The 12,656-nt window shown below is 55.4% G+C and overlaps 2 protein-coding genes across 3 annotated transcripts in view; both read left to right on the forward strand.

Moving 5' to 3' along the window:
* AHRR (aryl hydrocarbon receptor repressor) overlaps positions 1-3,729 on the forward strand; it is an 89,285-nt gene extending 85,556 nt beyond the window's left edge. For both annotated transcript variants that reach the window (XM_055422333.2, XM_055422334.2), the window contains exon 11: positions 128-3,729. In XM_055422333.2, the coding sequence (XP_055278308.1) occupies positions 128-1,097 (970 nt within the window). In that variant the 3' untranslated portion in view covers positions 1,098-3,729. The remainder of the gene's footprint in view (positions 1-127) is intronic.
* Positions 3,730-8,954: 5,225 nt separating this feature from the next.
* EXOC3 (exocyst complex component 3) overlaps positions 8,955-12,656 on the forward strand; it is a 31,583-nt gene continuing 27,881 nt past the window's right edge. The window contains exons 1-2 of the mRNA XM_055422330.2: positions 8,955-8,997; positions 10,049-10,251. Coding sequence (XP_055278305.1) covers positions 10,108-10,251 — 144 coding nt within the window. The 5' untranslated portion in view covers positions 8,955-8,997; positions 10,049-10,107. The remainder of the gene's footprint in view (positions 8,998-10,048; positions 10,252-12,656) is intronic.

A 12,656-nucleotide genomic window follows, 5' to 3' on the forward strand; every position in this document is an offset into this window, starting at 1 on the left:
GGGACTGTGGGTGGGGCCCTTCGGGAGGGAGGGGGCTGGCCCGGGGTCCCGGGGCTGCAGGTGGCACCCGCCGGATGCAGGGTTGCCCCCGTGGCCTGTCCTGTCTGACGGGTGTTCCTTCCCGCAGGGCCGGGGAAGGAGAGGAGCTCGGGGGGCTCCCGCGGGACGCACCCCCGTACAGCTGCCGCCTGGAGCCCCTGGGCCCTGTGAAGCACCTGGACTGGGCAGCCGGGAGGCACGGTCAGGATGGCGGCAGCGCCAAGCTGAAGCTGGAGCCCGGCAAGGCCGACCCGTTCCCCACCGCCCCAGCCCGTGGCACCTGCCTGCCTTACCCGGGTGCACAGGGCACCATCCACTCCCTCCGGAGCTCAGCCGGCTCTCACCCACCCAGGCTGCCCCCTGGGGCCTGTGCCGGCCGGACCAGCAGAGCCCTGCAGGATGGGCACCAGGGCCCAGCACCGCCCCCCACCCTCGGCCCCTTCCCCCAGGGAGGCCTGGCCAGCAGGGCCCCTCGGCTGGCAGTGCAGCGTCTCCCAGCGGGTGGCTACTCCGCTGAGGACGAGCTGCGAGGCCTTCTGATGCCCCCGGGAGCCCCGAGTCACCCCACGCTGTCGCTCGACATGCCCATCAAGATGGAGAGTGACTCAGGATCTGAGGACGCGGCGGATGGCTACTGTGTGTCTCCGACACAGGTGTGGCTGGGGGCCGGCAACCCGGCCAAGAGACAACTGGTCACCTTCCCGACCAGGATGCACCTGAAGATGGAGCCAGGCGCCAGACACCCCCTGTACAGCCCGCCCCCTGGGCCTGGCCTGCTGGGCGGCCCCCCCAGACCCGGCAGGGGGCTGGCCCCGCTGCACCCCGCATCCTGTGCCTGCCTGGAGCCCCCACCCTGCCTCTGTGTGCGGGGCCACCAGCCCCCCAACCTGGGCTGCAACTGCCGGTCTCCCAGGCTGGCTCCCGCGGTCAAGCTCGAGCCCCTGGACTCACCCCTGTGGGCGGCTCACGGCCGGGGCGGGCCACCTGCGCTGTTCTCCAAGAGTCCCCCGGCCGTGGGGATGCCCCCCAGGGATGCGCAGTGTGCTTTCCTGCCCTAGAGCTGCCGGTCCTGGAGCCAGCCAGGCCCCGCGGACAGCACTGCAGCGCGAGCTTTCCCTGAGGGGAGCATGTGCAAGAGCAAGTTCACCGAGAGTCTTAAGTGCGGGGCGGCCGTCAGTCTGCTCAAGGGGCAGGGTTCGCCTCTGAGGAGCACAGCTCCCCACCACCCGGTCTCCCCAGCGCCTCTCAGCGAGCAGACCTCGGGGAACAGCCGCACCCTGGTGGCCCGCTGCCAAGACAGCTAATGGGGAGTAACGCTCACTGAATGGCAGGTGGCCACATGCTCTGCCTGGGAGGAATCTAGAAGTTACGCCAGAAGAGGCTGACGGTGCTGGGCCGCCCTCCACTCCAACGTGCAGCGTGTGCTTGAGACGCTGGCCTCGGCCTCGGCCGCCCGGAAGGAGGATCGGCCGGATCTTGTGCGGTTCTTGCTGCAGCCTCTCTGGTGTTTCAGCGGCCTCCGAAGGGGGTCCGTGCCCATCTGCCCCTGCTGCATCACGTAACCTGGTGCCCAGGGTCTGGATTGGAGTCCAGAAGCACAGCATGAGGGGAGGGAAGGGGTTGGTCCAGGTGTCCCGTTGCCTTGCTGACAACCGGACTTCAGATTCAACTGGTCTTCAGATGACTCTGATCATCATCCCAGAAGGAATTAGTCAAGGCGAGACAGACAGGCAACATTTTATAAAAAGGAAAAAACTGTGGGGACTTCCCCCACGGTCCTGCAGTTAAATGCCAGCAGCGGGTGTGGGTTCGCTCCCTGGTCAGGGAACTAAGATTCCGCATGCCTCAGGGTGTGGCCAGAAAAAAAGAAAAATGTGAAGGGAACACATTCTGAACGTAGGGAATTTAGGTGCAAAAGAAGAAATCAGAACGTGAAGGCCCCCCCCCCGCAGTCACCACGGGTAGCTCCAGGCTGAGGGCAAAGCTCACCACACGCTCCGGGCACCCCTGCCACGGGTGCAGTCTGTGCAGGATGCGACACCAGGGGACAGAGCCACCGCGGGGCAGGAGGAAGCTGGTTGGAGACCCTTCCTCCTTACGGCACGAGCATCTGTGCTCAGTCACCCCCTGCCCCGAGAGTCTCGGGACATGTGGGAGCCCCAGCGGAGACTTGCAGTCCCACCGCACTCAGCATGGGTTCTTTCAGTCTGTCATCGGTGGCTTTGAGGTGTCAGCGTTAAGCTCCTGAGTTGGTGGTGAAGCTATTTGCTTCACTCACCTTGTTAAACCCAGGACAGGGCCAGCAGGACTGGGTCTGTTGGACTCTTAGGCACACCTTGGGGTGCCTGTACCCCTCAGCTGTCTGCTTCTTGTAAGGGCTTCTGCAGGGGCGTGGTGGGGGTGGAAGGTTTCTTCCCAGAGTGACAGAAGTTACCAGTCAGAGCCCGGGTTGGGCATTGTCAATTCATGGCCTCGTGGGACCCCCAGCAGCCTTCTCTTCCCTGCCCACCCCCTGGGGTGCCCTTGCAGAAAGTGACGTTGGTGCCAAGCTGCCCCCCTTGCCTTTGTCAGAGTCTCCCCTCCCCTGTTCTGACGGCAGCACAGCCGCCCGTCGGGACCACCTGCTTCCCACCCCCACTGGCTCAGCACCCCTCTCTGCTTGGTTCTCATGCTGAGCCCAGCCCACCGTGTAGATTTCATCCCTAAGACACGGCATGGAATTTCAGAAACTTCCTTCTTCCTTTCTATGCACGCTAAGTGCCCAGCTCCTCATGGAAGTACTGTGCCATCTCTCAGAAATGACTGTCAGCCTCCCTCATCTCCCTCTGCGAAGGGAGGGTCCTCAAATGCACCCTCCGCACAGGGGCACCCCTTCCCGTCTCGGTGTGGTAGCCGGCGGTCTGCACGCGTGCAACCCTGGACCAGAAAGATGGAGTGGAAAGGCGTCACTGCGTGTTTGCACACTGTAGCCAGAACCCAGGACAGCTGTGGCTCGAGGAGGCGCAGCAGTCTGCCCCAGGGCCGTGGTACCGAAGCATTCAGATGCACCCACTCCCCTGACTACATGTGCCAAGTTGGTCCCAGCAGGTGCATGGCGCGTGGCAACTCATGCTTTGTTGATGCAGAATTAAGCACCTGGATTTCAGCGCTCCAGTCTCGTGCTCCAGAGACACTGTCACATTGGAGGCCCAGGTCGTGACATTCTGGGACAGTGGCAACAGAACCTGCCTCCATTAGCACTTTGTGTTTTATAGCCCTGCCCCTCTGAGAAACTGCGCGGAAGCTGATGATGGAACGTGGAATGTCAGATGTGGCCATTTCTGCAGATGTGGCCGTCCCTGCTTTAAAATGTCAGGGACAGCACCGATTTCAGGCCTATATTTTCTGTTGCTGGTAGCTTTTGCCTATATAGCTGAAAAATATTAAAATCAAAGATGATGTAGGAAAGGGAAGGAAGGAGATAAACACAACTTATAGTTTATATTTTTGTAGTTTCTATTGAATGAAAAAAGTTTTTAATATCTAGACAGACTTGTTGAATTTTTAAAAAGATACACTATAATACAGCTTTTTGTACTATTTCCTCAGTGCCTTTAGAAAGAGCTTTCAAATACATTTCTGATACTGTGGTTTGTATTAAATTTACGATATTGATGTAAAATAAATCATATGTTGTATGTGTCTACTGTAAATGGAAACGTCTTCTTAATTTTCCAAATGAAAGACCTTATTTCCTTTAAAGTGTGTGTAGGCTAATTTACATTCTAAGACTGTCCTTTGCCACCAGACTCGGGGCCGTTATAAGAGCAAGAGAGGACTCGGGGTCGCAGGAGGAGCACCGCGCGGCTGTGCTGTCAGCCCCCCTCCCTTTCCTGCCAGACCCTCCTGCCCAGCACCGAGGGCTGGGGGACACCCCGGACTCAAACTGTGCTGTGAGGAGCAGACGCCTGGCCCAATGTCACGTTGTCTTGTAGGGTTAGCCCCGCTCTGCCCAGGACCCGGGGACCAGTGTGTGGGAAGGGCTAGGAGCTCATCTGGGCCCAGGCAGACCCCCCTGGCCCAGGCTCAAAGGAGTCGTGTTTTCCTCTCCTTCCTTCATTTGCAGAGCACCTCCAAACCGAAAAAGCGCCCAGCGCCCCGTACGGAACTCGGATCTGCCGGTGCCAGTCCAGCCCGGCCCGGCCCCCTTCCTGTGCCCTACAGGCCAGCACCCCGTCCCTTCTCCGCGGCTCCGTGTCCCTCCTGGGGAGACCAGGCCAGCCTGCCCCCACCTGCTGGGTCCCAGCAGCCTCTCCACGGGCCTGGGGGCCAGGGGCCCAGCCTGCCATCCCCACACCCACCTCCTCTCCCTGTGCTCTTCAGTCTTATCACAGGGACACCTGCAGGCCGGCGTCACCCCACGCATGACTCTCCCCCCACCCAGCCTGCCACCGGCGGGCATGTGGGCTGTCCCCAGACTTCCGCTTGCCCAGCAGCCACCCCGCTCCGTGTGCTTCCGTGGGACTGAGGACGCCCCCCGAGGTACTGATGGCACTCCCCTCACCGGGCACTGCCCAGGTGTCCTCCTCAGCACCCAAGGGACCCTGCCACAGTATCCGCACAGCCCATTCCAGGCTGTGGGATGGAGACACCAGAGTCTGGGTGGCTTATGGACAACAAGCATTTCTTTCTCACAGTTTCGGAGGCCGGGAGTCTGAGACCCGGGTGACGGCAGGGTCTGCTGAAGGCTGGCTTCCAGGTCGCTGGGTCTCTCTGAGGTGCGAGGGGGCACTCAGCTGTTTCATGTGCATCTCTTCCCTTCACTCAGATGCTTGTTGAGTCCCTGCTGAATGACAGGTCCTGGGACGGCGCTGTGGAGAAGGAAATGGCAGCCCACTCCAGCGTTCTTGCCTAGAGAATCCCGTGGACATGAGAGCCTGGTGGGCTGCCATCTATGGGGTCACACAGAGTCGGACACGGCTGAAGCAACAGCAGCATTAGCAGGGATGGTGCTGGGGACACACTGGGGAAGGAAAGACGCAGAAGTCAGGCTGCTGAAGCCAAGGTCCCTGCGCACATGTCCAGGGGGTGGGGCAGACAAGTGACCAAAGCACTGTCGGCTCTGTGATGCGTGGGGAGGGGCTGGGCGCTGCTCGGGTCGGTCAGCTGGGGTCTGGTGGCCCAGGTGGTGGTCTGGTGGGCAAGGCGGCCTTGGGCCAAGACTTGACAGGCACCGTCTGGATCGTGCGTGGAGGAGGCTGGCGTGAGAGGGTGAGGAGAGAGCAGGGAAGTGGTCAAGCAGGGGTGGCGGGTCACGGGCGGGTCTGGGTGAGGGGCCACCAGGGGGCTTGCAGTGAAAATGACCCCGGGTGGGGGTCTGAAGCCAGACCGGCTGTAGGAAGGCGAGGGCCTCCAAAGACCATGCTGGTGCCGCGAGGCACCCTCATCTTGATTTCTTCCCCAGAGAGGTGAAAGGTCTTCTGCTTTCTGTCCTGCTCTTGTTTGCTGTTTATAGTTGAACCATGGGCATTATTTTAAAATTCAGATAGCTGCGCTTTGTCAGTTAAAGTTTCTCTCTCAATCTATGGCTTGTCTTTTCATTTAAGCACTAAAATAGACACAAGAGTTTAAAATCTTGGCACAACAAACTATCTTTTTCCTGGTGGTTTATGTGTTTGTATCTTAAAATAACTCTCCGGCAGTGCGTCTGACATAAAGCCCATTTGTCTGGCGTGCTGTGATTCATGGGGTCGCGGAGAGTCGGACACGACTGAGCGACTGAACTGAACTGAACTGAACTGAACATCACCACAGCCACTTTCTTGGGCCCAGACTAGCTGGTGTGCAAACCTTCTCCAAACTTAACCATCCTGTTTCTTCATGTGTCACATGTTTTTCTTACAGTAACTAGTTGTTTTAAACTTGTGTTCTGATAACTGATATATTTGAACATGTTTCCACTCCTTTTGTGTTTTAGTTAGCATTGATCATTTGGCTTTTCTTTTCCTAGGATCGCTGTGGCATTGCTTGCACTTTCTCTTCATATTTAACAAAGTATAAGCTACAGCTTAACAAGATCCCCACTCTCTCAGGACGCTTCAAGGACAAACTGCGCTCCCTTCTTTAGTCGGCCAGGTCGGAGCCTCCTAAGAACTGCTCCTGGTGTCTTATGCCGAGTGCTGACTTTCAGAGAGAGCTTTTCCGCTGAGGAGGGCACCAAACCCAGGTAGGCGCAGGCCCCCAGCACTGTCTTCCTGGTACCCTGTCCTGACCCCGGGGCCCCAGTTCCTGGGAGGCGTTGCTTTCTGGGGCTCTGTTGCTTGTCTCCCTGGCCCACTCGTGTGCTGAGCGCGCCTCTGAGCGCCAGTGGTCAGAGCGGCGGACACAACTGTAACGCGTCTACACCCTGCGTTCCTCCAATGTCAGCCACTCAGCTGGTCCGATGCTCTGCGGCCCCGGGGACTGCAGCCCCCAGGCTCCTCTGCCCGTGGGATTCTCCAGGCAAGAACACTGGAGTGGGTTGCCATTTCTTTCTCCAGGGGATCTTCCTGACCCAGCATGGCGCTATATTTTCACAAATTATTAGGGACAGATGAAATAACAGAGGGATCAGCCTTAAAGCCAATCAGGCACTGAAGTCCTGGCCCTTGGAGAGTGATCTCCTATCAGCTGACTGCAGGTTCTGGTTGGCACAGCCACAGGTAGGGGGTCTCAACACCTCCTCCTTCCTGCCCCTGCCTCTGCGAGCCCAGGCGTTTGCACACAGATACTGACGTGGGTCTGTGTGCCCAAGCGTGTGTGGTGTCTATGGTGTCTGTGTGGGTGCGGAAGTCTGTGTATGTGTGTGTGGTATGTCTCTGTGTGTGGTGCGTGCATGTGATGTGGCGTCTGCATTTATGTGTGGAGTGTGTGGCATGTCTATACATGATGTGTGTGTTTGTGTGTTGTATGCGGTGTGTCTCTGTAGAGTGCGTGGCATGTCTATATGTGATGTGTGTGTTTGTGTGTTGTGTGTGGCGTGTCTCTGTGTGTGGTGTGTCTCTGTGTTGAGTGTGTGGCATGTCTATATGTGATGTGTTTGTGTGTTGTGTGTTTGTGTCTCTGTGTGGTGTGTTTCTGTGTAGAGTGCGTGGCATGTCTACACATGATGTGTGTGTTTGTGTGTGGCGTGTCTCTGTGTGTGGCGTGTCTCTGTGTAGAGTGCATGTATATACGTGATGTGTGTGTTTGTGTGTTGTGTGTTTATGTCTCTGTGTAGAGTGCGTGGCATGTCTACACATGATGTGTGTGTTTGTGTGTGGTGTGTCTCTGTGTGTGGCGTGTCTCTGTGTAGAGTGCGTGGCATGTCTATACGTGATGTGTGTGTTTGTGTGTTGTGTGGTTATGTCTCTGTGTAGAGTGCGTGGCATGTCTACATGTGATGTGTGTGTTTGTGTGTTGTGTGTTTGTGTCTGTGTGTGGCATGTCTATATGTGATGTGTGTGTTTGTGTCTCTGTGTAGAGTGCGTGGCACGTCTACACGTGATGTGTGTGTTTGTGTGTGTGTGTTTGTGTCTCTGTGTGTGGCGTGTCTCTGTGTAGAGTGTGTGGCATGTCTATATGTGATGTGTGTGTTTGTGTGTTGTGTGTTTGTGTCTCTGTGTGTGGTGTGTCTCTGTGTAGAGTGTGTGGCATGTCTACACCTGATGTGTGTGTTTGTGTGTTGTGTTTGTGTCTCTGTGTGTGGCATGTCTACATGTGATGTGTGTGTTTGTGGGTTGTGTGTTTATGTCTCTGTGTAGAGTGCGTGGCATGTCTACACGTGATGTGTGTGTTTGTGTGTTGTGTGTTTGTGTCTGTGTGTGGCATGTCTATATGTGATGTGTGTGTTTGTGTCTCTGTGTAGAGTGCGTGGCATGTCTACACGTGATGTGTGTGTTTGTGTGTGTGTGTTTGTATCTCTGTGTAGAGTGCGTGGCATGTCTACACGTGATGTGTGTGTTTGTGTCTCTGTGTAGAGTGCGTGGCATGTCTACACGTGATGTGTGTGTTTGTGTGTTGTGTGTGTTTCTGTGTGTGGCGTGTCTCTGTGTAGGGTGTGTGGCATGTCTATATGTGATGTGTGTGTGTGTTGTGTGTGGTGTGTCTCTGTGTGTGGTGTGTCTCTGTGTAGAGTGTGTGGCATGTCTACACCTGATGTGTGTGTTTGTGTGTTGTGTTTGTGTCTCTGTGTGTGGCATGTCTACATGTGATGTGTGTGTTTGTGGGTTGTGTGTTTATGTCTCTGTGTAGAGTGCGTGGCATGTCTACACGTGATGTGTGTGTTTGTGTGTTGTGTGTTTGTGTCTGTGTGTGGCATGTCTATATGTGATGTGTGTGTTTGTGTCTCTGTGTAGAGTGCGTGGCATGTCTACACGTGATGTGTGTGTTTGTGTGTGTGTGTTTGTGTCTCTGTGTAGAGTGTGTGGCATGTCTACACGTGATGTGTGTGTTTGTGTGTTGTGTGTTTGTGTTTCTGTGTGTGGTGTGTCTCTGTGTAGGGTGTGTGGCATGTCTATATGTGATGTGTGTGTTTGTGTGTTGTGTGTGGTGTGTCTCTGTGTGTGGTGTGTCTCTGTGTAAAGTGTGTGGCATGTCTACACGTGATGTGTGTGTTTGTGTGTTGTGTGTTTGTGTCTCTGTGTGTGGTGTGTCTCTGTGTAGAGTGCGTGGCATGTCTACACGTGATGTGTCTGGGGTGTCTGCTGTGTGTTTATGTGTCTGTCTCTGTGTGTGCAGAGTCTGTGTGTGTGTTCCCGGGTGTGCGGGGTGTGTGCGCGCCGCAGCCCCGCTCTCGGCGCCGCGGCCCCGTGGGCAGCCTGCCTTCACAGTCACCGAGCCCGCGCCCCGCGCCCGCGCCCGCGCCGCCAGGCCCCGCCCTCCCAGTGTCGAGGCCGGAAGCGGAAGTGCCAGCCGAGCGCTCACTTCCGGGCGGCGGCGGCGGCGGCGGCGGCCCGCGAGGTGAGGCTGCGGCGAGCTGTGGCGCGCGGGCGGCGGTCGCGGTCCCCGCCCGCCGTCACTTCCCCCGGCTCCCGCGGGTGCGGGCGCGGGCGGGCGGCGGTGCGGGCGGGCGGGGGGACCCCAGGGGCGTCTGGGTCCCGTCGGGAGGCTCGCGTCCGTGACTGGGCCGACGCCGCGCAGGCCGGGAGGAGGGAGCAGGTGCGGACCTGAGCGCGCGGGCGGCGGCCGGCGGGGGCCCCGGGGCCCGGCAATGGGGCGAGGAGACACGGCGCCCCAGCCCAGGTCCGTGAGGGCGCAGAGGCACTCGGGTCCCGCCCCTCGGGGTCTGCGGGGACTTGGGTGTTGCTCCGACAGCGGAGGGAATGGGGAGCGCCCTGGAGATCGGTGCACGGAAGACGTGCGTGGAAACGGGCGGCCAGCGTCCGCTCTCTCCTCTGCCGGACGCTCACCGAGCTCCCCGGCTCGGATCTCGGTGGAGCCGGCAGGAAGGAGTGCGTTCTGAGGAGAGCGTCGTTTGCCCGCTCACCTGTTGACTAAGGCTGTTAAATAGTAAGACGTGGGATTTGAGGCTCCACAGGTAGTGATTTTTGAGGGGAATCGTAGGGTGGGTGCTGAAACTTTCGCGGGGATGGTGAGGTGTGTACTGGCCCTGTGCTTCCGCATCTTCACCTGGGCTTCCTGGCACAGCCGCCCCTCCAAGGAGTTCAGGGCCGTTGTGAAGGCTCGGGAAATGGAAAAGGGGACCTGTCTGGGGGAAGAGAAGTGCGGTGGAGACTGACGTCTGATGTGAGTAATCCGGGTTCCTCCATATGCTAATGTCTTGTGCCTGTAATTGCCCCTGCTCCACTTTAAGGTAAAATTGACTTCTGAAAGTTTGTATTTCTTATCGAGGAGTTAATAATCCTAGTTGTGCTTTCAGGTTTCCTGGGTTAATGATCTCAGATGCTCTCCTTATAGCTCTGCTGTGGACAGCTGACTGTTGATGGAGGGGGTAAGTTTTGTCACTATTTCTACCTTCCTAACACATCCCCCCTCCCTGTTTCCCATCTAGCTGTGGACACAGGATGCCTCTAGTATGACAGGTGCAGAGATCCTCCCTGCTTTGTAACCATGAAGGAGACTGACTGGGAGGCTGTTGCGACAGCGGTCCAGAGGGTTGCTGGAATGCTGCAGCGCCCGGACCAGCTGGACAAAGTGGAGCAGTATCGCAGAAGAGAGGCCCGGAAGAAGGCCTCTGTGGAGGCCAGATTAAAGGTACGAGGTCGGAGTGTCCAGTAGCACCTGCTGCACTCCCCGGCGGGACAGGGCCTTTTATCTTGAGTTTCAAGTTCATTTAACAAAGTTATAATTTTGCCAGATTGGACATTATGAGGGTGTGGAGGCAGGCAGACTTGAACGTTACCTTGATTGAGCACATTTTCTCCAGTAACGTATTGCCAGTCAGTAGATTGACAGACTAGATGGGGATGTTGAAAACACCAAAGGAACAACCCCTTTAAGCATCCAGAAGTGTCCATTTACCTTTTTAAAACACACTAGCAGAATAACAGTTTTTCTTCTTTAGTAGATGCTCTTCCACCGAGTGTGTCCAGAGAGCGTTTTGTTTGGGTCCTTCGAGCATGCGCCATAGCGCTCTGACTGTGTACCAGGCACTCTGTTGGCCTTGTGGCTGGAAAGAAGAGAGCGCTACGTGTGTATCAGTATGTGTGAAAGTGAGGCAAGAGAGAAAGTCAGTCTTTCATGATTTGGATTGGCTTTCAGCTTAATTCACGTGGAGAAATTGGGTTTTATTAAAACAATGCATGCCTAGTATAGTTGTAAAAATGTTAAGACCGTGGCCTACTGACTGGCAGCACGACAGTCTTGAGGATTTAAGAGAGTGCATTTGAGGAAGGTTAATTGGACAGGGAGGCCTGGCGTGCTGTGATTCATGGGGTCGCGGAGAGTCGGACATGACTGAGCGACTGAACTGAACTGAACTGAATTCTCGCATGGACATGGAACAGCAGACTGGTTCCAAATAGGAAAAGGAGTACGTCAAGGCTGTATAGTGTCACCCTGCTTATTTAACTTATATGCAGAGTACATCATGAGAAACGCTGGGCTGGATGAAGCACAAGCTGGAATTAAGATTGCCAGGAGAAATATCAATAACCTCAGATATGCAGGTGACACTACCCTTATGGCAGAAAGTGAAGAACTAAAGAGCCTCTTGATGAAAGAGGAGAGCGGAAAAGTTGGCTTAAAGCTCAACATTCAGAACACTAAGATCATGGCATCTAGTCCCATCACTTCATGGCAAATAGATGGGGAAACAGTGGCTGACTATTTTTCTGGGCTCCAAAATCACTGCAGATGGTGATTGCAGCCATGAAATTAAAAGACGCTTACTCCTTTGAAGAAAATTTATGACAAACCTAGACAGCGTATTAGGAGAAGGCAATGGCACGCCACTGCAGTACTCTTGCCTGGAAAATCCCATGGACGGAGGAGCCTGGTAGGCTGCAGTCCATGGGGTCGTGAAGAGTCGGATACGACTGAGGGACTTCACTTTCACTTTCACGCATTGGAGAAGGCAATGGCACCCCACTCCACTGTTCTTGCCTGGAGAATCCCAGGGACGGCGGAGTCTGGTGGGCTGCCGTCTATGGGGTCGCACAGAGTTGGACACGACTAAAGCGACTTAGTAGCAGCAGCAGACAGCATATTAAAAAGCAGAGACATTATTTTGTCAACGAAGGTCCATCTAGTCAAGGCTATGGTTTTTCCAGTGGTCATGTATGGATGTGAGAGTTGGACTGTGAAGAAAGCTGAGCTCAGAAGAATTGATGGTTTTGAGCTGTGGTGTTGGAGAAGACTCTTGAGAGTCCCTTGGACGGCAAGGAGATCCAATCAGTCCATCCTAAAGGAGATCAGTCCTGGGTGTTCATTGGAAGGACTGATGTTGAAACTGAAACTTCAGTACTTTGGCCACCTCATGTGAAGAGCTGACTCATTTGAAAAGACCCTGATGCTGGGAAAGATTGAGGGCTGGAGAATGGGACGACAGAGGATAAGATGGTTGAATGGGATCACCGACTCAATGGACATGGGTTTGGGTGGACTCCAGGAGTTGGTGATGGTCAGGGAGGCCTGGCATGCTGTGGTTCATGGGGTCGCAAAGAGTCGGACACGACTGGGCATCTGAGCTGAATTGAATTCTTGCACTGATACGGTAGTGAGGTTGTCTGTCCAATTGAAAACATTGGTGCCTTTGACTGTGTGGATCACAATAAACTGTGGGAAATTCTGAAAGAGATGGGAATACCAGACCACCTGACCTGCCTCTTGAGGAACCTGTATGCAGGTCAGGAAGCAATAGTCAGAACTGTACATGGAACAACAGACTGGTTCCAAATAGGAAAAGGAGTACGTCAAGGTTGTATATTGTCACCCTGCTTATTTAACTTATATGCAGAGTACATCATGAGGAACACTGGGCTGGAAGAAGCACGAGCTGGAATCAAGGTTGCTGGGAGAAATATCAATAACCTCAGATATGCAGATGACACCACCCTATGGCAGAAAGTGAAGAGGAACTCAAAAGCCTCTTGAGGAAAGTGAAAGAGGAGAGTGAAAAGGTTGGCTTGAAGCTCAACATTCAGAAAACAAAGATCATG

This window comes from Moschus berezovskii, chromosome 18, assembly GCF_049115385.1.
Source record: "Moschus berezovskii isolate FMDL1 chromosome 18, NW_MosBer_1.0, whole genome shotgun sequence".
NCBI classification, from domain to species: Eukaryota; Metazoa; Chordata; class Mammalia; order Artiodactyla; family Moschidae; genus Moschus; species Moschus berezovskii.